Source organism: Podarcis bocagei (assembly GCF_964188305.1).
Source record: "Podarcis bocagei genome assembly, chromosome: W".
Lineage (NCBI taxonomy): Eukaryota > Metazoa > Chordata > Lepidosauria > Squamata > Lacertidae > Podarcis > Podarcis bocagei.
Window position 1 is genome coordinate 89,834,782 of NC_138131.1, and position 27,470 is coordinate 89,862,251.

Genomic DNA, 27,470 nt, shown 5'->3' on the forward strand with positions numbered 1-27,470 from the left:
AAGTGTGTTTTAAGAATGCATGAATCACCCATGCTTCCTCCTCCATCAGACTCAAACTGCCTTCCCCTACCTCCTTCATGGTACTGGTAGCTACATAGACTGCTAAGAATACAACTACATTACTACAAAGAGCTTGTTCCTTTTCCTGTTCCATCGCTATCCTTTTTCACTTCTGTGCCATATCTAAGCTTGCGGCAGTGACTGTATTGTTTTCTTAACCTAGAAAACTGCTGGTACTTTATGAATATATTTATGCTGATAGTAAAGTTTTGAACGATGGGCTATTTTTAAAATTGTAAAAAAGATTCCTGAAGGGAGATTTGCACAAGCTTATCTTGGCATAAGTCACAACAAATGGTCCGTCTCTCAAAATGGAAAAGGGGACAAATTAATCCCTGCTGATGAATAACTAAGGAGAAACCTTTGCTTTTTTTTCACAGGTGATACAATACGGATAATAATCATCATCAAGAAGAAGCCAGTTTCCTGATACTAGTTCTGATGTTGGCTTGTTCTGCTTTTTCTCAGAGACCCTAGTAGGAAAAGCCCACATTAAGGAGACACTTGTTGCTTAAGCACGCAAAAATTGATTTTGCCCACTTCCTGTTAGGCCACCCCAAGGTAAGTTTTCATGGGTATGTGTGTGTACCTGCATATTTATACATACACATACCTGCAGTGAACCACAATTGGTCCAGCATGTGCAGGATTCAATGATTTTACTTTCTTTAGGAATTTGAGCATTCCAATAGGTGTGAAAGGCACTCCAAAATCAGGCCAGCTGGTGAAATGAAGCTGTGTCACAAGCCTGGGAGCTTTGCAGCCATCAGAAACCTGCTAGAGAGCCAGAAACAGAATATGAGTATGACCATTGATTTCTTTGGCTAAAATCAGCAAACAATCCAGTTAGTGTGACCGATCCCTCCCTCTTCAGACATCAGCAATAGCAGCCTAGACTAAGAATTAATTTAAAATGTTCAGTATATAAAGAGAATTACAGAGTCACTCAGCTGCCAGCAAAAAGCATAGAAACTGCAAGTCATAAGCATATTCCATGACCTTGCATGTTGTGCTCACTTAGAACTTAGTATTCATGCACCCACATTTCCCCTTCTTTCAGCAAGAGTTATTGTGGGGACACCTTAACCTGTAAGCACCCCTGGCCTGAGACTGGCAAGTGGATGGGGAACGATTTACCCCAATTGGAGCTAGAGACACTTCGCTCCCAAAAGAAGCTTCAGAGAACAGAGAGCTACTAGAGCCTTCGGTGTTTAATGGCAACATGAAAACAAAAACTACATGCAGAATGCCAAATGAAATCTCACTTCGGGCACAGTTTAATAAAATGTAAGTATTGAGTAGAGCTAAGTTTTCATCTGACAAAAACAGTTTTCACTCAACAAAAACAGACAATTCCAAGTACGTATTTTAGAGGTTAAAAATAGATCAGGAATGTTTTCCAGTTATGAGAAATATTAAATGGGGTCTATAACTTACTGACTGAATACAAAACTTCCGAATAGTATAATCCACAAGAACTATACAGTCCTCCACAGAAACTCGGATGTTTCCATAAGTCCAGCATCCCTGATCAGGCCAGTACTGGAAACACTTGTCCTGTGCAAATGTAAAGAACACACACAGTCACTTCAAGCTGCAATATATGCCCCTCAAATAACTGAGCTGTACTATAAAGCTGTACAATTATTTTGAGTCTATTTAAAGTATGCTTTTTAAAATTCTAAAACTGAAACTGACACCGCCTAACTATATTAATAGTGAGTTATGAAATATAATAGGACCAAAAATTCATTAAGGTATGACTTCACCCCCCTATGATTTCTAAAAGCCCGTTTCTCCAGGTTGCAGGATGCAATAATTTCAATCCAGAGCCATTTGTAGCCAATGGTTACATGACATTCTTTTAAAAATCTATACTGCATACAATGAGAGAATTGTTGAGAACTCTGTCAACATTTCTCTATGAATGCCAGGAGAGGTCATCCTTGAGCAATAAAAGTTGCATGCTTCTCAGTGACCGAGATATATTTATTTTGTTAGCATCTGTATTGGAATTGCCTTTAGATGTTTTTCTTGTCTTACTGCTTGGGTTTGCCACCTTGGGCTCTTTGGGAGGAAGAGTGGGATATAAATTTAAAAATTATTACTATTATAATTTTCTGCTTTCCAAACACACCTTATTCACTTTTAATTAGCTACCTAAAAAGCACAACAGGAAATGAATATGCACACGAATACGCTCCAGCCATCATCTTCTACCCTGCTGCAGATGTGCTGGGAAATTTCATATTGTATTTTATGAAATCAGTTTTATTCTAGGAACTAGTAATTGGGCTGGAAGGTAAGCTGGAGCCTGAAAGTCCATCTAGCATTCCAGGAAAGATAACGAAATTTGGCAGTGGATTAGGGAAGAGAAAAATGCAGTCAAACAATTCTCAGCCATTCCTGCCCCCCACAACACATGGCTACTAGTCATAATAACTATGCTGTGCCCACAACACTGGAGGCAGTAATGTTTCTGAATACCAGTTGCTGGAAATTGCAGGAGGGAAGAGTGTTCTTGCGTTCAAGTCCTGCTTGAAGGTTTCCCACAGGCATCTGACTGGCCACTGTGGGAACAGGATGCTAGATGGGCCATTGGCCTGATCCAGCAGCCTCTTCTTGACTTCTTACACAAATTACTATCTTAAAAGACGTTTTCCTAACCCTATGCAAGTGTATATTCCCAGGTGGAAAATAGATGCAGAATAAATAATACATATTTTCCTACCAATGAAAACTATGTGCAGTGGACGCTCGGGTTGTGAATGTGATCTGTGCGGGATGCACGTTTGCAACCCGCAGTGACGCGTCTGCGCACGCGAGTTGCAATTCGGAGCTTCTGCGCATGCGCAAAGCGTGAATTAGCACTTCTGCACATGCGCGACCACTGAAACCCAGAAGTAACCCGTTTCAGTGCTTCTGGGTTTCGGCGGTCTGCAACCCGAAAAAACGCAACTTGAAGCGTCTGTAACCCGAGGTATGACTGTATCTCTAAAGGTAATTCACAACTGCCATAAACCAGGGCTAAAGCCCGAACATTCACATTTGACTGAAAACATGATTCAGAAATGACACACAGACACCATTAAGTTTCTCAGTTAGTCACCAATTATTTGCTCAGAAGTAAAGAAAGTTTAGTTAAGCCAGCATGCTGCAGCGATTGTGTCAGAAACCCCAGACTTATTAAAAAACTCGGAACAGGAAGTGGTAACATTAGTAACAGTCTTGTGAGTTATGGGAAAACTCCAAACAGTATGAGGGGAAATATTTTCAAAATGTGTCCTACCTCTTTTCTCTCTTTCACATTTGTTAACATGACAATAGTTGCAGACTTTTGTTCCCATATCATCCTCCAGAAATCATTTACAGTGTCTTGTTTAGGGCCTACACATACAACACAGCTATTTAATCAAAAACTATGATGACCACAAACAATACTACTGTACTGTTAAAAAGGAAAAGGGTAAAAATATTTATTTCCTTTATTTAAAAATATCTCATCGATAATAATGTTCAAAGCAGTTCACAAGATTTAAAACCAACCAAATAATTCCACAATAAATACTAAAGCAGTAGCAATGCTGCCCAGAAGCAAAATTGTCAAACAAAAGCCCAGGCAAATAAATCTGTCTTCATCTAGCACCTAAATAATGCTAGCATATGTGTCATGCATACAAATGTAGACAGGCTATCCAAAGAGGCAGCAAAGGTCCTGTCTAATCTCAGAAGATAGGGCACTCAGTGTAGGGCCTCCAAATATGATGTAATGGGTAACTTCATAGAGGACAAGGCTGCACTTTCATTAGATGGAAATGGTCTGATAACAAATCCATGTGCTTCCCATATTTACTGTATGTTTAAAGCGGAGCTATGCATCTTAATGCAGCTTATTAAAAAATAGCATTTCTCACAAAATAGAGATATTACATAAGAGGAATGATGTCATTGTGACCATGCTATCTTTCATTGTCCAAAATCTCCCTTTCATTTTGACTTGGGGTGCTTCTAGATGGCAACTTCTCACACAACTGGAGCACCAGCAGGAGATGGGCGGAGACGGGACAAGGCAGGGACTTTGTAGAAGATGTAATTCCTCATGTGGAAGGTTGGCAAAGTGGTGGTTAATTTCTCACTACTGTTGCCTGGCTGCTCACACCTTTTCCCGATGTGCTATATAGGGCTCAGCCTTGGGCCTGGCTGCCTGTTGATGTAATTTGGAGAAATGGATGAAATTGCACTAAGTGCTTAGTCCATGTCTTGAGCAGCCCATCCTTCAAGTCTGGGTTCTGAGTTCTGAGTTAGCATGCCAGCTGCAATGGATGGCATAGAAACAGTCCAAGGCTAAATGCCTGGAGCAGGGCTACTCACCTACCCTCCCTATTCTCTAAGGAATGTGTGAACATGCAGAGTGGGGTATAAAGCCAAAGCTGTATTCAAAAAGCTCTTTAAAATCTGACTGCCTAAGCATAAGGGTAAATTCTGAAGAACACATTTGCTGAAATTGCTTTGTACATGCAGATGTTTAAAGCAAAACATTTAAAAAGAGAAATGGATGAAATACAGTGGTACCCCGCAAGACGAACGCCTCGCAAGACGGAAAACCCGCTAGACGAAAGGGTTTTCCGTTTTGGAGGCGCTTCGCAAAACGAATTTCCCTATGGGCTTGCTTCGCAAGACGAAAGCCCATAGGGAAATCTCCAGGGACCTCTTTTAAATGCTAGCGGTGGGGAGCAAAGCCTTCCCCCCCCTTCAGAAGAGGTCCAGGAAGGCTGGCGGGGGCCGAAAGGCTTTGCTCCCCAGCGCCAGCATTTTAAAAGCAGTCCGGGATAGCAGGGAAGCGCTTCCCGCTATCCCGGACGGCTTTTGAAGGCAGGAGAGGCATGCCGGCAAGTCTCCGCCAGCAGCGGCACCGCTGCCGCTGTTGGCGGAGCACTCCGCGAAGCCTGCGCGGGCTAATGTCAGCGCGCGCAGGCTTCGGCATGCGGGCAAGTCTCCGCCGGCAGCGGCAGCGGTGCCGCTGCCAGCGGAGCGCTCCGCAAAGCCTGCACGCGCTGACATTAGCGCGCGCAGGCTTCGGCTTGCGGGCAAGTCTCCGCCAGCAGCGGCAGCGGTGCCGCTGCTGGCGGAGCGCTCCGCGAAGCCTGCACGCGCTGACATTAGCGCGCGCAGGCTTCCGCCTGCGGGCAAGTCTCCGCCAGCAGCGGCAGCGGTGCCGCTGCTGGCGGAGCGCTCCGCAAAGCCTGCGCGCGCTAATGTCAGCGCGCGCAGGCTTCGGCATGCCGGCAGAGGTCCGCGAAGCCTTGGCCGGACAGCTTTTGAAGGCAGGCGGGGGGAGCAAAGACTTTCGCCCCCGCCAGCCTTCAGAAGAGGTCCAGGACCTCTTCTGAAGGCTTGCGGGGGGCAAAAGTCTTTGTCCCCCCTGCCTGCCTTCCCAGGGGCTTTTAAATCGCCCCGGACAGCGGAGAAGTCCTCCGCTGTCCCGGGGCGATTTTAAAATGCCGCCCGCCAGCATTTTAAGATCGCCCCGGACAGCGGAGAAGTCCTCCGCTGTCCCGGGGTTTTTTAAAATGCTGGGGGTGGGAAGAAAAGCCCTTGTCCCCCCCCCCAGCCTTCAGAAGAGGTCCGGGGACAGACTGTCCCCGGACCTGGTCTGAAGTCGGTTTCCCTAGGAACGCATTAATTGATTTTCAATGCATTCCTATGGGAAACCGTGCATCGCAAGACGAAAAAACCGCAAGACGAAGAGAATTGCGGAACGAATTAATTTCGTCTTGCGAGGCACAATTAGAAGCTCCTTTGGCAAATATAGATACAGTGCTGACAACCTTCTGAAACACATTGTTTTCTTCTCAGCAACAAAACAAACTCTAAAAACATTATTCTGCCTGATGAATACCTTAAGCCAATAGCGACACCATTTGATTTATTAAATTTGTATACCACCCTTCATCCGAGTATCCCAGGACAGTTCACAACACAAAAATGCAAAATGAGAATACATAATAAACACAAAACAAAACAAAAACCATTAATGAGACCATGAAACAAAATCAAATTTACTGATGAATTCTACTTCAGCAGTTTTACTCCGCGGTCCACTTTTAAAGTTCCTTTCTCAAAGAATATTAACATTAAGTTTTCATCTAAGACTAAAATACCATCTCACTGTTTCGGAATGCAGCCATTTCTATTGTCAAATATTTGTCCATTTATAATTTTCATGTAGAGACTGACCTGTTTGTCTTACGCAGACAGAAGAAGGGCAGGTTAGAAGTGATACTTGTCCGGGATCAGCATATGAACAGCCTTAATATGGCTGATGCTATTACTGTTGCCTCCAGCAGCAACCAGCTAAAACCATGCCAATGTATCATCAGTGATGTACAGCCATCCTAAACAATTATATTTCTCTCTCACAGGCCTGGGGTGACAGGCCTTCCCTTGTTTACATTCAGCCCCTCGTGTAAAAAGGTGACCCAGCCTAACGGAGAGACAGAAGCCCTGGGACAGGGCACTGCTACAAACCCTGATACCAGCTCTGTCCCCAAATGCACTCAGGCAAAACTGTTACAGGACCTAATGGCATCAGATAAACACCAACAGGAACTCATTCATTCATGTGCAGTCACCCTATTCTCTTGACTGTAATTTATTTTAAATTGATTTTAATATTGTACTTTTAAATTGCTGCAGGTCATCTGAGGCCTTATGATGAAGGGCAAGAAAGAAATCAAAGCAACGATTGTCATCCTGGTATCACCTACCAACAAGGACAAAGCTGAAGGAGAACTCAGGAAGTTTGAGTCCATTTATTTAGACCATAATCAAACCATAATGGTTACCTCCCCAGTTATATATGTTTAGCAAAGGTTAGAAAAAACCATGTTATCAGTGTTGTGAATTGTCAATGTGATTATCTTAAATATACAGAGCCCACCCATGATGGGGGTGAAGAGTCCACCTCAGGTGGCAGAAGTGCAAGAGCTCCGTCCGCCTGCTTGTGCCGCCAATAGGGAGGTGTTCTGGCATGTGACATTGCCAAGCAAGTGGCAACACTTTGAGGAGTGCCCTGGCTTCCACCAAGTTTGGTGAGAGGTGGGAGTGGTGATGGCGGAAGTGGAGGAGGGGGAGAGGAGGCAATTCCTGTTTTGCCTCAGGTAGCAAAATGGGACAGGTCTCCACTGTAAATACGTTTAAGCTTAACACACAACAGTCACTGTACATCTTGGTCATTTGGCCGAAATGTTTACTATTTTTCACTTTATCCATGCGCATTTGTATCTGCCAACTGAGAATAGTACCAATGCATGGATCTGTTGAAGGAGACTCTAGTCGATAAAAGCTAGGGCTAAAGCTTGTAGCCTTTAGATGCCACAATACAGTTGTTTCTTTCTGCAACAAATTAAGATGGGTACTTGCATGGAAAACACTATTACTTTAATAAGAATTTGGTCCTTCCTAATATAAACCTTATTATTTATAATAAATCAACAAATCATTAATACTTACAAGGTAGTATGTTGGGATATCTGTTCTTTTCTCTGTTTTCCTCTTTATTTGCCATCTCAAGTGTTCCTTGCATATATCCAGGAGGTAATGACTACAGGAAAAATATGTAGTGTCAGTTCAAAACAGCATACTATAGTGAGTAGTTACATAGAGGAGATGGTTTAAGTAAAACAGTTGTATCCCATGGAGCTCAATAATGCCCACATGAAAAGGTTAACAAAATTCTTTGAATCCATCAACCCCAGGAATAAGTTCCAGTTTCAAAGAAAGATGTGTGTTTGTTGTTTGCACTGGCAACTTGAAATAACAATCTCAAAATGACTCATGTAGTGACCATGCCATTAAGAACTGAAGCATAAACATTGAAAATGAACGAGATTATCGAGTATGGATGAAGGACTCAAAATCCCAGTCATGTGAATCCAAAATAAGAAGTTCAAAATATGCAAGGCAATAGGACAATCAAAGTGTGTGTGTGATGTGATTAACTTAATGTGCTATGTTTTTAGAAATCTATTTCAATCCACATATAAATGCTCATTAGAAACTATAATGACTATAAACTTTTAAAGTTTTTAAAGAAGATATGTCTGCATAGAAATCCAGGTTCCAAATCCACACCAGGACCTTGTGCTTGTAATTTGTGGAAGAAAACTTGCACTCACTTACAATTTAAGTGACACATGTAGTTTGCGCCTTAGACATGCCCATCAAATACATAACATACCATCTGACCATCAACGCCAGAAGGCAGCGTTGATATTCACTAGGTTCATGTCCCAATCAATTAGGGCAGAAATGCACCTGGAGGCATGCTTCTATGAACAGATTTCCAGCTGCACTGGAAAGTGTGCACACCTGTACCACAATATATCCTTGGAGTCAAATCATTCAATCCTAGTAGGAATAAATACACTCTCTCTCAAGCCAGTAGTAACATGCAACACCTTGTTATACATCACTCTATCCGGACCAGGACTTCCGTGTTTTAAAATAGGGTTTCATGTAGTTTGCATTACTACATTTAAAATAGGTACATTGGTACATTCTTCCATTTTGGAGGCAGGGTAAATTACCATTAGAAAGTAATAAACATAATTAGTGAAGGAGAAGTTTTTTTTACTATGAAATCACCTAATATATTTAGGAGATCCACACTGTGCCAAGGCATCAGGATGTATTTAATTATTATTATTTATGATTTATTTATTTATAGACATGCAAAGATAAAACATTTAATTGACAGAGATGCACTATTACTTTTAAAAAGGCACATTTTAAGCATATAATCATAATAAAAACTGCTGACATGCAATCCTGACAATTATAGCCTCCTCCTATATTATAGCACTGCTGCATAACAGAGACGGTTTAATTGGCATTTGCTTTTTCACTTAGATGAACTCAAATCTAAACTAATGCTGTTCCTTCATTGCCATGGCTGCATCTATGAGACCTGATGTAAGGAGTAAGTTCAGCTTCACAGAACTGTTCATATGAGGTCAGAGAGCAAACCCAACATAGTATGTTCCTTTCTGCTAGTGAGCGAGCAGCCAGGAAAAAGAAAGCCTTGCTGTATGCAACCACAATGTAGCAGGAAACGAAAGAGCAAGCCTGCTTTACTGAACGAGGTGAGGATCGTATTTACAAGAAACCTTCAGCACCATTAAAAGCAGATATTTAGGGACTACTGCTAATAGGGAGCCAGAACTTGGGGGAAAGGTTCCTGAGTAGCAACATACACTCCTCTCTGGGTTGTGCTCAGATTAACAACATGCCTCTGCTTCCTCAAAATTGTCATATATTTTTTAATCGGTAGGAAGGTCAGGATATCACAGGTCACTGATTCGAAGGGGAAAGCTGTAGATTTCCCTAGGTATCTGAGAAGCTTCAGTTCTCTCCACATCCCATTCGCAAAGCGGCAAATAACAGCACAATGATGCACAGTTGCTACCACAATTCAGGCCTCAGCAAGATTCACGGATTTTCGGCACCTACCCATATGCCTGCACGCTATTCTGAGTTGTGGGATAGCTTGGTGATTATTTATCTCTTTTCTCCACAATAACTAGTTGCTAATCCCCATTTCTTGCAACAAGGCACTGTGGAGTGGGAAACTCCATAGCTTTTAAGGCAAAGGTCAGAATGTTTGATAGGAGATAGGATTTCGGAAAGTTGTGGCACACGGGACAGAATGTCGCTCAGATATGTAAGTATTGGGAGAAACTCCCTAGGTTTGGAGAATATGAACACCACTATGAAATGACATTGCTTTTTCTGCCTTTCCCCCTTCTTCAGTATTTCTACAGGAGAGAATTGCCAAGGCCCTTAATTGTTTATGCTGTAGCACAGTGGCTCTGTGTGTGCTGGAAATGATGTACAGGAACTTGGCACATGAGAACCTGGAGGGGTGGCTGAATGACCAGTCAGGATGGGCAGACTGGAAGCAAAGCTGCCCTGAACCTGAACCAGCCAGGTGGAGTAAAACTATGATGGTGTTTGCTCAATAGAGGCACCCTGCAGAACTCCTCCCATCCCCCAATATAGCTGGCAAGGAGCCTTATAAACTATCAGTGTGAACGGAAGACCTACTTATTCACCCAGCCTTTTGGTTGAATGCTGCACTTTGCAAACAGGTGTTTTAACTACCTATGTGTTCTTTCCTGCTTTGTTGTTTATTGACAGCTGGACTGTATAACTCTATTGTGTTTTTTTATTGGCACTATATTCCTCTTCAGGATTATTTTGTATGAGATAAGTTGATAAAAGGAAACATAGTTAAGCACACAGGAGCTGAGAATGAAGAGCCATTTTGAGTTCAGGCACATCATGGATTGTAAATAGAATACAAGGCCAGCCCCCTACATGGCTTCACTGGCAAACCTGGTCATGCCTCAGCAAGATTTTTAATGTTTCTAAATGGCACGGTATCAAAAAGGAAAGATGGTAAGGTTTACATAGTACAGGCCCATACCTTAGCCTGAAACAAATGCCAACTGATGCACACATGTAAATTTTAAACATGAGGTCCTACACCTTTTCTTCTTTTAGAGGAAGAGTAGCAGGGGGAGCCCAGGCAGATTAGCAGGATATAAAAAATAAAATAAAAGTATTACACACAATTTGTTACCTGTACTTGCTGTGTCTTTGAAGAAAACGCAACATTAAATACAAAATATGAAGACGTACATTAAATTCCTCCCGAAACAACTTTCCATCATCAGCTGCTCTTATCCGTATTTCATGTTCCAGATGTTCCACTGGAATAGGAAAATACTTTTTTGGGCCAGAAGGAGACCTTCTGAGAAGCATCTGTTGTTCTGCTGGATAGAATGCCAACATAATATATATTATTACATATGGTATGAATAATGACACTGCAGTTCAAATGTTCATTTAGAATCCCCTGCTCACCAAAAGAAGAAGATGGGTGCTGGCTTTTAAAAAGATAATGTGTAAAAAGAGTCTAGTAATGCTAAGGAAGAATTTAATCTTCAACTCTCAGGTGTGTTCCTAAGATGATGATTTGGGAGGGGGTTGGGGTGGATGAAAGCTTCACCAATAGGAGCTGTGGTGGGTGGGGAGACTGGGAAATTGGGGACAGACAGTGGGTGGAATAGAAACACATCAAACTCAAGCAATGTGTACAATACTGTACTGTGCAAATTTGACTTGAAACACAGCGGGGGGGGGGGGGGATCTCACTACGTTTTTAGCCAGCATGCTCATAATTAACAGTGAATATCAATGGAGTATTTAGCTGAGAGGAGGGATGTACCTTTAATCCTCTTAAAATACAGAGCAAACCTTTACAATTCCAAAATGGAAACACTTACCATACTTTACACAAGTAAAAATAAATAAATCAAACAGTAAACACTAGGCATAAAAGCATACAAAGGGGAGCTGATGAAAACAAAAGCCTCACAATAACAGCGGGGAAAAGGATGAGACACTGTTGAAAGAGAAGTTTGTCAGTAGAAGCTGCTGGTTTGTTACTTTGTGGTTTTATTTTATAATTTTAATGTACCGTATTGTTCCATCTATAAGACGGAATTTTGGAGGACTCAGATTTAAGAAAATGGGGAAAGATGTATCCGTGTATAAGACACCCCCTAATTTTTGACATTTTAAAGGGGAAAAACCTAGTCTTATATACAGAAAAATATGGTAAATTGTACTTGTTTTAACTATGTTGTATCACCTGACTTCAGATCATTTGGTGCTGGGTGGGCTATAAGTTCTAAGAAGAAAGAAAGGAAAAAAATATCCCATAGCAGGAATATTAGTGCCAAAGCAAAAAAAAAAAAAGGGGGGGGGGTTCCTTTCTGGGATGGGAGGGACTGAAGGGAAGGGAATCACACATCTGAACAGTTTAGATGCTTCAGTTTAGTAATTCTGAACTCATAGCTGAATGAGCTCAATTTCACAATGAGCTCTTCTGAAGGGAAGCCCCACATCTAGAAACACCCACCAATATTTATTCTGCTGAATCTGACAAGCTGACTATTGTGTCATTCATTTTTAACGCTTTCAATATGTTGTAGTGGTTAGAGCATTGGAGTAGAACCTGGAAGACCAGGGGTCAAATCCCCACTCAGCCATGAAGCTCACTATGTAACCTCGGAGCCAGCCACCATCTCTCTCAGCCTAGCCTACATCACAGGTTTGGGGGAGGATAAATTGGGAAGGGGAGAACAACATATATCACATTGGGCTCACTGGAGGAAAGCAGGACTATGTGTTAAATAAATACGTACACAATAAAAGACATTTAATTCTCCAGACGACTGCCGTATATATTGGTTTTGTAAAAATACGCACAGCATTTGAAAAAATGAGCATTAATACAAGCTGTAATGAAGAAAAGGCATGAAACAATTTAGCTGTGATTCCTGCATGACAGGGGGTTGGACTATATGACCCTTGGGGTCCCTTCCAACAATTCTATGATTCCCCCTCTTTTTGTTTCCTTATTATATGTTTCTGCTATAGGTCTGCTATAACAGCTGGATGGTGTATTCTTGTGTAACACTTACTATGCCTATACAGTGGTACCTCGGTTTAAGAACAGTCCGGTTTAAGAACAATTTGGTTTACAAACTCCGCAAAACCGAAAATAGTGTCTTGGTTTGAGAACTTTACCTCAGTCTAAGAACGGAATCCGAACGGTGGAAGGGCATCAGTGGTGGGAGGCCTCATTAGGGAAAGCGCGCCTCGGTTTAAGAACAGTTTTGATTTAAGAACGACTTCCAGAACGGATTAAGTTCGTAAGCCGAGGTACCACTGTATTTCTATTAATGTATTTGTATTTATTTATACATAAAATCAGGTGCAGCTCAGTGGTCAGTAATGTAAATTGTGAGTCTAGCCAACCAGTTTAAGGATTAAACTCAGCTATAAACCAGCTGCGCCTGGGCAAGCTCATAGCCCCTTGCCCATGAAATGGAAATTTACAATACAGGACTATTGAAAGAATGACGGGTTGAAGCCCGAGTTGCCCTCAGTATGCCTCTGAATGCAAGGCTGCTGGGAATAAAAAATGGGGGACATGCTGTTACATCCAGCTTGTGAACTTCCTATAGGCTTCTGCTTGACCCCCGTGAGCCCAGGATGCTGGACTAGATGGGCGTTTGGCCTGATTCTGAAAGGCTGTTCTTACGACCTTACGACAGAGGGCCTTCTTGGTAGTGGCACCTGCCCTGTGGAATGTGAAGGAAATAAGCAGCTATCTTATCTTTAAAAGACATCTGAAGGCAGCCCTGTTTAGGGAAGCTTTTAATATTTAATGCTGTATTGTTTTTAACACTCGATTGGAAGCTGCCCAGAGTGGCTGGGGAAACTCAGCCAGATGGGCGGGGTATAAATAATAAATTATTATTATTATTATTATTATTATTATTATTATTATTCACAAGAGAGACTGTAACCTAGTATAAACTCCCACTGGAAGAACGGGGAGGGGGTGAGGTGGGGGGGGAGCAGAGATTTTTGCCAGCTTCACCTTCTTCCTGCATTCCTCCAAGCAATCTCATGTGTTTCAAAGAGCCTGAAACCTTTGAGAGCAGATTCTCAGTGGGAACTGGCAGTTCCAGGGAAAAGGACAAAATAGTAACTTCCTCCTTCCACTCACAGGAGTGCCCTAGTTCTGCTCACCGAGTTTCTGGATCCAAGCCACTGAGAGTTAAACTACACAAATGTCACATGTGGCTGCCTCTTGCTTTTCATTCACAGGGGAAGGGGTATTATTGGGGACACAGCATACCTGGAGTAAGGCATGTTCCATCCTTCCTTAGCTACAATGGACTATAATCGCATATTTTATTTTATTTTATTTATTTATTTTTAAAAACTAAGCCTTGAAATTTTGTGAGCAAGGGGCACACTACGGGTGTTGGGGTGTTATATCTGGAAAGCAAAATACTTGCTTAACCAACCCGCTATAATTCCAGTTACAAACTGTAGTTTCACACCAAGAGAATGTTTCTCACAGCACAATCACAGCACAGCAACACAGAAGCAAGTCCTGTTAAGTTTGGTAGGACCTTGGTCACATTCACGCCATACACTGAAAACACATGACTTCCCCCAAATAATCTTGGGAGCTGCAGTTTGCTGAGGTCTCTGAAGTTCACATGATTCTTTGGGGAAAGCCAAGTGATTTAAAGGATGTGACCTTACTTCAGGTAAGTGTGTACAGGATTGCAGTCTTAAGTGCCCTGAACACTTGGAATGCAATATCTAATTGATAGGTATTAGCAACATCACACTGGTTTTGATCTAGGGCAGAGATAAAGATGCTTAAGAGCCACTACTTTTAAACAAAAGTATTATTCAATAGCTGCAACTTTCTGCAAGTCCAGTTCATGGCTCTGTTTCAAGGCTTTTTTAAATACATGAAATAAAAACATCCAGTTCACTCAGCTGGGTTGTACAGTGATTTCTGTCTCCTTCACAAATGAATAGGTATGATACACATGTTTTAAAACTACTGTTTCTCACATTCACAAAACATTCTTGTGTAATTATTTCTTTAAAATATTTATATACCCTTCTTCAAACCTAATTTTAGGACAAGGTATACTTAAGATCTCTCGGTTCTATACCTAACATTTATAATATGTAAAAAGTGGCCCAAGTCTAACTAGACTTTAAATATAAATATATTCAATTTCCAGTCTTTGTCTTGGATCCTACACCCTGTTATAGATAGAAACTTGTAAGCAGCATATTACTACAAAAGCGAAAGTTGCTTTAAAAAGTAAAGAAAGTTTTAAAATAAAAACAACAACTAACAGTAACAAACATTTCAGTAACCAAACATTTACATTCAGCATTATATTTACCACTTTAAAAAACCTAAGATTTTCAATATTAAGTAAATCAAATTTATATTTTACCTTGCTCTTCTAAGATTCCATTCGGTATTTTTTTATCACTTGAAGTCACCACTGCTTTTCTGTGTTTCCTGAACCTTAATAATTATAATAAGATAAATTTAGGGGGATAGTGCAGATCTGTTGTGAATAAATAAGTTACCTGTTTACGTATAATACTGCAGCTTGTCTCACAAACCATGTAATTCTGGAAAAACTCTTTCTAATCATCTTCCGTTTGTAAAAGCTTCAGATGGTGGAGAGAAACAGTGTGTGTAACATCCTCCGCTGCCCTCGCTAATGTGGGTGAGTGCAGCCAGCACAGCTGCACGCAACACACTTTCATTTCCTCATTAGATCACATGGAAACAAGACAGAACTAGTTCCAAGCTAAGCGTCTGATGTCTGCTTACCTGAAGAAATAGCCAGCTAAAAGGATCAGAATTATAAACACCAGAATCAGGATCAGCATTGAAGTCAACAGATGTGGCGGTGGACTGTTTTCTTTTGGAGGGCCTAGGAGTTTAAAAAGAGAAGTAAGAAGTGGGGAAACAACGAATTTCTTAATCTCTAACAGATAAAATCGCATACACACAGTTCCTACTTAACAAATTACTTAACACGAATTAGCCACATAGCATTTTGAGCAAGTTATAATCTCTTTTGAAGTTCTTGGCTAGAAATGAGAATCCTGACAGCAACAATTCCCTTGTCACTTCCAAAATAGTTTTGCCATACAGCTATTTGCTTCTTTGTTGTCAGACAACGCCATCAAACCATAAATGGCCTTCATGTACCCTTCTGAGCTTTGTGGAATATTTGACCACCAGGAACAGGTGGATGCCAACTGATTTTCATCCTAAACTTAAAAGGGCAGTAAGTTTTCCCCACTCACAAACCACCACCAGTTCTTACTTCCTCATCAACAATCTCTGCTAACGTGCTACACCATGGGTAGGCCAACTAAGGCCCGGGGCCCGGATCCAGCCCAATAGCCTTCTAAATCCGGCCCCCAGACGGTCCGGGAATCAGCGTGTTTTTACATGAGTAGAATGTGTGCTTTTATTTAAAATGCATCCCTGGGTTGTTTGTGGGGCCTGCCTGGTGTTTTTACATGGGTAGAATGTGTGCTTTTATTTAAAATGCATCTCTGGGTTGTTTGCGGGGCATAGGAATTTGTTTATTATTATTTTTTCAAAATATAGTCCGGCCCCCCACAAGGTCTGAGGGACAGTGGACCGACCCCCTGCTGAAAAAGTTTGCTGACCCCTGTGCTACACTGAATCTGGAACTTTGTGGTACCAGGAATTAAATACATATTTGTGGGAATGTACCATGGAATATGTCAGGGCTTTGCATCTGTTATCTCTTTGACAAGAGCTAGGTGAGAAATGGAAGAGGGAGAAGTTTAAAACAGTCACTTTCCCCCTTTCAGTGTTCCTGTCTTCTCGTTGTACTCAAACAGGGACACAAGTTTAAGTAAATTGGGGGTAGAGCCACCCCGAGATGAAAACTGTGGATTTAAACAATGCCACAGGTTTAAGCAAAGCAGGTATGGAGCGAAGCTGAACTTTTTTAAATTAAGAAAACCCAGACAAGTCAGTTTTAACAAGGAAAATAGCAGAGATGGGCACAACTCCAACCCTCTTTTAAATTGCCATTTCCTCACCCCTGCTCACTCTACTCAAACTTTTGCCATGGTTTTAAGCCATCACTTTTTCTTTTCAGTTTTCCTTCCACTGTGCTTTAGAAGAAGAAGAAGAGTTTGGATTTGATATCCCGCCTTTCACTCCCCTTCAGGAGTCTCAAAGCGGCTAACAATCTCCTTTCCCTTCCTCCCCCACAACAAACACTCTGTGAGGTGAGTGGGGCTGAGAGACTTCAAAGAAGTGTGACTGGCCCAAGGTCACCCAGCAGCTGCATGTGGAGGAGCGGAGACGCGAACCCGGTTACCCAGATTACGTGACTACCGCTCTTAACCACTACACCACACTGGCTCTCTCAAACCTCTGCTGTTTAAAACCAAATGCAAATGAAGAAGGGATAATATAAGGTGAAAAAATGTGTGTTGACATTAGGCATATAAAAATACTCGGAGTAATAATCTTAGAAAATACCAACATCATATTTCAGAGGGAGGAAGAAAGAAAAGATGGCCGATGAGATATGAGAGATAAAAAAGTGTATAGTCATAACATTTTTGTTTTTACAATAATACTGAGACGACAGGCATTCCTTATGTAGAAACAAAAGTATTATTGTCTGCTGAATCCTTAGGGCTTTTCAGACACAGAACCACCCTAAATATTTAGTTCCAGAAGCTTTAATTACAGATTTCTTCTATTTATAATGAAATACTTTTTCTATCCAATGCCATCCATTGCAACAAAACTAATAAATACCCATAGGACTAAGCATACTTCATTCTGCCTCATAACCTAGAGGAATCCAAACTAATTATTTTACTTTAATTGATAAGGTTCCCCCCTCTTTTCCCCACCCATTGTTTCCTTCTCACAGCTTCTGAACTTTAAATAGAGCAGCAGATCTCCTTACATGGAACACACGAGATTGTGCATGTGCAACAGACTTTTGCTGAACAACAACTCTCTTGCAAAGCACAACAGCGGTTCACAACATAAAAACACAGAATACATAATAAAAATTAGAACAAACCAATAAAACCCCTCCCCCAAATACGTTTAAAAAGACATAGCAAGTTAATCAGTCAAACGTCTGGTTAAAGGGAAACATTTTTGCCTGGTGCCTAAATATATGTAATGAAGACATCAGACGAACGTCCCTGGGGAAAGCATTCCAGAAACGGGGATCCGTCACTGAAAAGGCCTGCTCTTGTATCATCACCCTCTGGACCTCTCGGGGAGCAGGCACATGAGAAAGGCCTCAGATGATGGTTGTAGGGTCTGTGTTAATTCATATGGGGACAGGTGGTCCTTAATATCAGAACTTGGAGAAGCTTATCATAAGCTTGAGATCATTCATACTACTCTTTAGCAAAAGTGCAGATGACAAAGTTGTGTGCTCTGGATGGGATTTAGATTTAGATAAATTTATTGTCATTGTCCGTATATACACAGTATACACAACAACGAAAATCAAACACCCACCCAAAGACCGGGTTCACATATACATTTGCACGTATCTCCGAACTCTCATCTATTTAGACATAATCTATAAAACATACATAATCCAGAATATAGCATGACCTATTAAAAACATAACATAACCTAAAACCTATCTCATTCCTTCCACTCCCTACTTACTAAACCTTGCAACTGGCCCTGAGATCATTATTTAGTGCAATCAGAGCTCTTGGATAGAAACTATTCAGAAGGCGTGTGGTTCGTGTTTTCATTGTCCTATATCTTCTGCCCGAAGGCAATAGTTCAAAGAAGTTGTGAGCAGGGTGGGTGGGATCTCTCAGAATATTATGTGACTTCTTCAAGATGCGAGACGTGAAGATCTCATCCAGGGTTGGTAGTCGGAGCCCAATAACGTTCTGGGCAATTTTAATTGTTCGCTGTAAAGCTTTTTTATCCGTTTCAGAGCTGCTCCCATACCACGATAATATACTATAGGTTAGGACACTCTCGATGGTACTATGATAATAGGACAGGAGTAGGTGCTGGGATAGATTCAGTCCCCTGAGCATTCTCAGGAAATACAACCTCCCCTGCACCTTCCTCACAACCATATTAACATTTGCAGTCCATGAGAGGTCCTCCGAGATATAAATGCCCAGGTATTTAAAACTACCAACCCTCTCCACTTCCTCGCCATTTATGTGCAATGGTAACAATACACTTTTCTTTCTCCTAAAGTCAATTATGAGTTCTTTGGTTTTTTTGGTGTTAAGCATAAGATTATTTTCTTTACACCATTGAATTAACCCCTGTACTTCTTTCCTATAAGCAGTCTCATCGTTCTCACTGATGAGCCCCACCACTGTTGTATCATCCGCAAATTTGATGATTGTGTTGGACTTATACAGTGGGGTGCAAACAAATGTGTACAGAGAATAGAGAAAGGGACTTAGCACGCATCCCTGAGGGGCTCCTGTGCTTAATACTAGAGTAGAAGAATAGTAAGGTCCCATTCTCACTGTCTGCGGCCTATCAGTCAGGAAATTCCTTACCCAGAGACAGATCTTCTGATGTATACCCAAGTTGGTCATTTTAAGAAATAACCTGTCTGGCAGAATTGTATTGAAGGCAGAACTGTAGTCCACAAACAACAGCCTTGCGTAGGTTCCCTGTCGTTCTAGATGACTCAATACAGTATGGACGGCGATGGAAATAGCATCATCAGTAGATCTGTTTCTTCTGTATGCAAACTGGAACGGGTCTAAAGTGGATGGAAGACTAGCCTTAATATAATCTAGCACCAATCTCTCAAAACATTTCATAACAACAGATGTTAAGGCTATTGGTCTATAATCATTGAGAGATACCACCACTGACTGCTTGGGGACTGGCACTATAATCGATGTCTTCAGGCAGGTAGGGACATAACCCTGCAACAGGGATAGGTTGAAAATGTCCGTAAATACGCCGGCTAATTCTGCAGCACAGTCCCTAATAGCCCGTCCCATGATTCCATCCGGTCCAGCTGCCTTCCTGATGTTAATGCTCCGAAAGGCATGTTGTACGTCACAGGTCTGTAATAAAAGTGGTTGTCTATCAGTAGTAGTTTCTGATGATGTGCTGGTGGCCAATGCTGTAGTGACGATAGTTCCGGTTCCCTCCTCAAAGCGGCTAAAAAATTGATTCAGTTGATCAGCCAGGTGCGCACTGCTGCTAGCCAATTCGTTTTTAGTATTTTGCCCTGTAATTTGTCTCAAGCCTTGCCATACTCGACGAGGGTCGGAGCTCTCAAAATGTTTTTCGATCCTCCGGCAGTACATAGCTTTGGCGTTCCTAATACCCTTTTTCAATTTGGCTCTAGCTTCTCTATACTGCTGCGCATCACCAGAGTGAAAAGCAGCATTTCTTGCCTTTAACAGAAGATACACATCCCTGTTTAGCCAGGGCTTGTTGTTAGGGAACACCCGTATTTGTTTGGTGGTAGTGACAACATCAATGCAGCTTTTAACGTAAAACAGTACTGTTGAAGCATATGTGTCCACATTATTCTCCTCAAAAAGCGACCACTCGGTGCTCCGAAAGCAGTCTTGGAGTTGCTCAGATGCACCTACTGGCCACACTCGTATCTCTCTAGTTGATGGTCTAATTCTGCGTACGAGAGGTCTATATGATGGTATCATAAGTAAGGATATGTGGTCTGACTGCCCCAAATTGGGCAGGGGCTTGGTCTTGTATCCATGCATGATGTTACTATATACTCGGTCCAAGGTGTTTCCCCCCCTAGTGGGACAATCAACATACTGGTGGAACTTAGGGAGCACAGTCCTTAAATCGGCTCGGTTGAAATCACCAGCAACCACAAGTGCTCCATCCGGGTGGGCCCGCTGCTGTCTGCTAATAGCAGTCAGCAGGTGGCCCATAGCTGTAGTAGTGTTTGCATCGGGAGGTATATACACCGCTGTTATTATAACAACATTAAACTCACGTGGCAAGTAAAAAGGGCGGCACTTCACCACTAGGTACTCCAAGTCAGGAGAGCAATGCGTGTCCATTTGTTTAATGTCTGAGCTCCAGTTGTTGTTTATATAAACGCAAATTCCTCCTCCTCTGCTCTTCCCGGATTTGGCGGTTCTATCCGCTCTAATTACTGAGCGTCCTTCTAGCTGCAGAAGTCCCTGTGGAAAGGAGGGATCCAGCCACGTCTCTAAAAGGACCATAACACAACAGTCCCGGATACTTTTCTGCCGAGAGGTAATAAGTTCCAACTCCTCTACCTTGTTGGGTAAGGATCTCACATTTGATACAAGGAGACTTGGCAATGCAGGCTTGTGGGGGTTTTTACCTAGCCTCACTCGTAGTCCAGCCCTGCAACCCCTCTTCTGCTTGCGCCCTCTCCGTTTCCTTTTCTTTCTGGCAAGGAGAGCAAGGGGAGTATCCCAAGAATGTGCAAGATATGGAGGCTCTCTGATAAGCTCAGCTGGAATGTTGTAGGTTGAGACCTCCTGGTTGCAGCCTTCCCCTCTGCCGATACTTAAGAGCTCTTGACGACTATAAATTACTTGTGCCTGAGTATTCACAGTCCATAGCAGCAATAAGTTCACAGATAAAAATAAAACACAAATCACTGAATACCGGTCTTCGGAGTGCCGAGCCGCTGCAAGTGCTTGCGCCGCCATCTACCAGGCATCCCCCTTAAAGAGGCAGGTTGCAGTTTGGGCGTGCTCCTGGAACCATCACTGTATGTACCGTATTTTTCGCCCTATAGGGCACACCTAGGGGTTTTTTTTGGAGGGGAATAAAGAAAAATAATTTATTCCCCCCCCCCCAGGCATGGGGCTGGGGTGGGGGAAGCCCAAGCTTCCCCCGACCCCAGCCCCCAGAACAGGCTGCTATGTGCAAGCCTTGGGAGCCCGGCGGGAACTCCCGCGGGCTCCCAAGGCTTGCGGATAGCTTCCTGAAGCCTGCATTCACCCCATAGGACGCACACACATTTCCCCTTCATTTTTGTTTTTTGTTTTTTTTGCAAATTTTTTATTGGTTTTACAAAAAAATTTTAAACAATACAAACAAATAAAAAGACAAACAAACATGTATAATTTCATAACCTTTTTTTCATATCCCTTACTTCATTTTTGGAGGGGAAAAAGTGCGTCCTATAGGGCGAAAAATACGGTAAATAACAATAATAAAACTAATAATTATTATGGTAGAAATGCCTCATGAAATGAGTGCAATTATGTGGTTACTTTCCATGCCACTGAGACAACACACTGCTGGCATGGAAGAAACTAGGCTGTCGCACCCATTCCACATGGTTCTACTTACAAATGACACTGAATTACTTATGCACTTATGGACCACGGGTGCTACAAGCTGCACACTGCAGGTGAAAACTATTGTATGCATATAAAAGTTTGCAAAACTCCAGGAGATATACTCTTACAGCTCAGGTGTAGTGTGTGTGAACATAAAAGCACACACACAATAAAATACATCTCTTAAGTGAGTGAATTTTCACTACTATGAACTATTATGAATTTTTTACTTTGAAAATATGTGTTTTTGGAATGATGGACATCAGAATCAATGTCTTGTAAGGTCACCCATATTTTCCATAAAATTTATTTTCCTGTGTTCAAATAGCCATCCAGTGAAGCCAAGCAAGAAGGGCAACAGGGACCACCTTACCAACACTGGCAGTGCGACTGTAACATATAATAGGTAGATACTGAAGGTGACTCCTAGCTCTGTACTGAATCCAAACAGTGATACTTCATCATCATCATCACCCTGTGTTATCACAACAACTTTCACTTTGTTATGGATGTTCTTTGCAGCGTGTCATGTGTGTAACAGAACATGCACATCTAATTTTTCAGGCGATGTTGTTGTTTTCTCTTGAAGCTATTACTAAAACTTTGTATGTTCACAATATTTGCTTTCCTGTTTTGAGCTTCATAATTTGAAAAGGGAAAAAATGGAAGGAATGTTCCTGCTTAGGGATCCATCCATCCACCCACCCATCCACCACACCCTTCTCCAGCATACAACTCTGTAAATTGTCAGAGGATCATGGAGGGCATTCTACTCTACACAACCAGTTTTCTGTTTCCTATCTTTCAACATTCTGCAGCTACTAAGAATGCACAGTTCACCCTGGGCTGGTTTGTCTTTTTTAACAGGGGTAGTGTATACTTCTGCAAACCCTGAAAATGATACTGTAATATTTAATGGATCCCTTTTTGGTGTTGGTGGGGTAAAGAGAAGAACATTTTTCATAAAGTATTTGGAACACGTAACTTTTTGTCCTTATGAACTTACAGATGGCATTGAATTAAAACATTTGGGCAGGACCTTCCAGTTATTATCTAGTTGCAGTCTTGTAACATCCCTGAAAAGGTTAGTCAGTACTGTATTATCCATTTACAATGGATGGGAGGACTGAGGCTGAGAGCAGCTTGCCTAAAGCCACCTACTAAGTTCATGGCTGAGAAAAGATTCAAACCAGGAACTTCATGATTTGCAACCTAGTCTCTTAGATACACCACTGGAAATAATATGCACAAGAGCAGAATTTTCAAAAATCCACACTGGGGAAAGCTACTTAGTGATTTTCTGATTTCCATATGCATACAAACTTGTAATACTCTTATGAAAGTGAATTATCTTTGCACTTTAAATGCACAGAAGCATATAAATGCAACCTGAATAATAATAATTTAACAATTCTTATAATAAATATACTCAGCAGTTATACTAAAAGCAAACACAAGCAATGAACTACAGATCTATTTGCTGCAGTCCTTTTCATTGCAACAAATAGTCAACCGCAGCAGTACAGGCCTAAAATAGAGTATGGCAATTTGTTAAACATGTGACACTCGGTGGGCTATGTGGTTTGAAAGGTTTGGAGAGCTGTAGCAACAGTAATTTAGGGTCCACGTTATGAGAAGCTTCAGTTATCGTCTGGATAATCAGATCCAGCCAATCTTTGTAAATAACCTCCCTGTTCAATATGCAAATATTGCCTCTTATTAGATGGCACTCACCCTCTTCCTACTTGAAATGCATTAAATAAAACAGAGGTCCGGCCCCCCGTCTTAAAAAAGATCTTCTCCCTGTATAAAATTTTATAAACAGGAAAAGCTTCAGAAGAAGATGAATGACCAGGAAGGAGCATGGCATCCATTACCCCCTCCCTGAGAGCCTGCACATTCATCCTTAACCATGGTTTGGGCTTGGTGTAATATGCAAACCAGGCCACTGTCAAAGAGCTGTGAGTAAGGGAAAAGATCCTGTGGCCAAGGAATCTGTAAGCCTAGGAATGTCTCTTCTATTTTTTTTAAAAAAAATTTTTATTGGTTTTACAAATTTTTTAAAAACAATACAAACATATAAAAAGACATACAAACATGTATAGTTTCGTACCCTTTTTTTCATAAACCTTGTTTCTCGGACTCCCCCATACCTCCCCTTTCTGTATCCCAATGTCCAAAGTTTTTCAGCAAGTTCTAAATAGTTCTGTCAAGCCTCTGTCCTCTTAATCTTTCCTTTAATCTAATCTTATATCGCTGTAACCCTTTCTTTCTCAAAACCTCGACATTCTAACATTCATCCAGTTTATAGTAGTCCTTAAGATAAATTTTAAACTTCTTCCATTCTTCTTCCGCCGTCTCCTTTCCCTGATCGCGGATTCTGCCAGTCATCTCAGCTAATGTCATATAGTCCATCACTTTCATCTGCCATTCTTCCAGGGTGGGTAGATATTGTGTCTTCCAATACTTTGCGATAAGTATTCTTGCTGCTGTTGTAGCATACATAAAGAAAGTTCTATCTTTCTTTGACACCAATTGGCCGACTATGCCCAAGAGAAAGGCCTCTGGTTTCTTAAGGAAAGTACATTTAAGTACCTTTTTCATTTCATTATATATCATTTCCCAGAAAGCCTTAATCTTCGGGCATGTCCACCAAAGGTGATAGAAAGTACCTTCAGTTTCTTTACACTTCCAACACTTATTATCAGGCAAATGGTAAATTTTTGCTAGCTTGACTGGGGTCATGTACCACCTGTAAATCATTTTCATAATATTTTCCTTTAAGGCATTACATGCCGTGAATTTTATACCGGTGTTCCACAACCATTCCCAGTCAGCAAACATAATGTTATGGCCAATATCCTGTGCCCACTTAATCATAGCCGATTTGACTGTTTCATCTTGTGTATTCCATTTCAGCAGCAAATTGTACATTCTTGACAAATTCTTGGTATTGGGTTCTAACAGTTCAGTCTCTAATTTTGATTTTTCCACCTGGAAGCCAATTTTTCTATCTTGTTTGTAAACCTCCATTATTTGATAATAATGGAGCCAATCTTGTACTTTTGGTTTCAATTTCTCATGACTCTGTAATTTCAATTTATCTCCATCTTGTTCCAAAATTTCCCAATACTTTGGCCATCCGGCCTCCATATTGAGTTTCTTCACTGCCTTAGCCTCCAAAGGTGACAGCCATCTAGGGGTTTTATTTTCCAACAAGTCTTTATATCTTATCCATACATTAAACAACGCTTTTCTGACAATGTGATTCTTAAAGGCCCTATGCACTTTGATTTTATCATACCATAGATATGCATGCCAACCAAATGTATTATTGAAACCTTCTAAATCCAAGATATCTGTGTTCTCGAGGAGCATCCACTCTTTCAGCCAGCAAAACGCTGCTGCTTCATAGTACAGTTTTAAGTCCGGCAGGGCAAACCCCCCTCTTTCTTTTGCATCTGTAAGTACTTTAAATTTTATTCTGGGCTTTTTGCCCTGCCAGACAAATTTCGCAATATCTTTCTGCCACCTCTTGAAACAGTCCATCTTGTCAAGAATCTGCAAAGTTTGAAACAAAAACAACATTCTAGGCAATACATTCATCTTAATCACTGCAATTCGGCCTAACATTGACAATTTCAAATTTGACCATATTTCTAGGTCTTTTTTAATTTCTGACCAACATTTTTCATAGTTGTCCTTATACAAGTTCAAATTTTTAGATGTCAAATAAACCCCTAGGTATTTCACCGTCTTAACCACTGTCAAACCTGTCTCTTCTTGAAATTTCTCCTTCTCCGTATCTGTTAAGTTTTTTTCTAATACTTTAGTTTTTTGTTTGTTCAGTTTAAATCCGGCTACCTGACCAAATTGTTGGATTATCTCCAACAGCCTTTTCGTACTAGTGTCTGGCTCTTGTAGAGTCAATACTAGGTCATCTGCAAAGGCCTTTAACTTGTAATGTTTAACCCCGACCTGTACACCTTTAACCTGCTGGTCATTTCTAATCATATTCAGCAACACCTCCAGAACAGAAATGAAAAGCAATGGGGAAATTGGGCACCTCTGTCGTGTTCCTTTTTCTATCTTAAGTTCCTCCGTTATCACATTATTTACAATCAGCTTAGCTTTTTGTTCAGAATATATCGCACCCATACCATTCTCAAAACCTTGGCCTACCCCCATCCCATGAAGATTCTTTTTCATAAAGCTCCAAGAAATATTGTCAAAGGCTTTCTCCGCGTCCACAAAAATCAACACTGCTTTGGTGTTTATATTCACCTCTAGCCGTTCCAAAATGTCTATTATATTCCTTACATTGTCTGATAAATGCCTCTTTGGGAGAAAGCCTGCTTGGTCCCTATGAATCTTCTCCATCAACACTCTTTTAAATCTTTTCGCCAAAATGTCTGCAAAGATTTTGTAATCCACATTAAGTAATGATATTGGGCGGTAGTTCTTAAGTTGAGTCTTTTCAGTCTCTGTCTTTGGTATGAGTGAAATATACGCTTCTTTCCACGATTCTGGTGCCTTTTTTCCCTCTAAGATCTCGTTGCAGACTTCCTTTAACGGTTGAACCAACCACTCCTTCAAAGATTTGTAATATCTGGAAGTCAGTCCATCTGGCCCTGGAGATTTGCCCAATTGCATGTCCTGAATGGCACCCTCTATCTCTTGTTCTGTTATTCTCTGGTTTAAATCCACCTTGCTTTGATGAGAGATTTTTTGTAATCCATGTTTATTAAGGAATTTATCTATGTCCTCTTCATTTTGTGGTCCTTGAGAATAAAGTTTTTTAAAGTAGCTCAGAAAACAGTTTCTAATCTCATTGGGTTTAGATATGTTCTTTCCATCCACTTCTAGGCTTGTAACTGTATTTAGTTTCTGCCTTTTCTTCAATTGCCATGCCAGAAGTTTGCCACATTTGTCTGCCGATTCGAATGTCTTTTGTTTCATTTGCTTTAACTTCCACTCAATCTCTTGATTCATCAATTCCATATATTGTGTCTGGTATAGCTTAATCTCTCTCAAAATCTCCTGGGACTTTGGTTTTGATCTTAATTTTTTCTCTCCTTCTTTTATCTTTTCCAGGATCTTTTCCTTCTTCTCATTCTGCTTTCTCTTTTTTATTGAGTTTTGTTGAATCAAAAAACCTCGCATCACAGCTTTACTTGCATCCCAGATCACTCTTTTTTCCACATCGGCCTTTAGATTTATTTCAAAATAGTCCTTTAGAGTTTTTTGGGCCTTCATGTGGATCTCCTTGTCTCTAAACAGGGTGTCATTCATCCTCCATCTAAATTGACCAGTTGTTGTAAGTTTCATTTCCATCTTTACGGCGTTATGGTCGGAGCAAGTTTTTGGACAGATTTCTATCTTCTTAATCTTTGGAGCCATCCCACTAGTGATCCAGTTTTGATCAATTCTGGTCCAGGTCATCATTGCTTGAGAAAAGAATGTTCCTTCTCTCTCAAGAGGGTTCCTCGTTCTCCATATATCTATTAAGTCCATGTTCTCGGTCATTTCAAAGAAGGTCTTCGGAAGTCTCCCTTCCTTTGAAATTGTCAGTCTTTGTGCTTTGTCCATATTTGTAGAAACCA

General features: G+C 41.2%; 1 protein-coding gene across 2 annotated transcripts in view; it reads right to left on the reverse strand.

Annotated features, from left to right (window-relative positions):
- Positions 1 to 3,480, reverse strand: part of LOC308577961 (receptor-type tyrosine-protein phosphatase epsilon-like) — a 32,333-nt gene extending 28,853 nt beyond the window's left edge. The window contains exons 1-3 of one of the 2 annotated variants that reach the window (XM_081178294.1): positions 3,350 to 3,480; positions 1,498 to 1,617; positions 674 to 834 (exon numbers count right to left, since the gene is read on the reverse strand). In XM_081178294.1, coding sequence (XP_081034420.1) covers positions 674 to 834; positions 1,498 to 1,617; positions 3,350 to 3,412 — 344 coding nt within the window. In that variant the 5' untranslated portion in view covers positions 3,413 to 3,480. Of the gene's footprint in view, positions 1 to 673; positions 838 to 1,497; positions 1,618 to 3,349 lie in introns of both variants that reach the window. The other variant, XM_081178293.1, reaches the window with a different exon arrangement.
- Between the last annotated feature and the right edge of the window lie 23,990 nt (positions 3,481 to 27,470).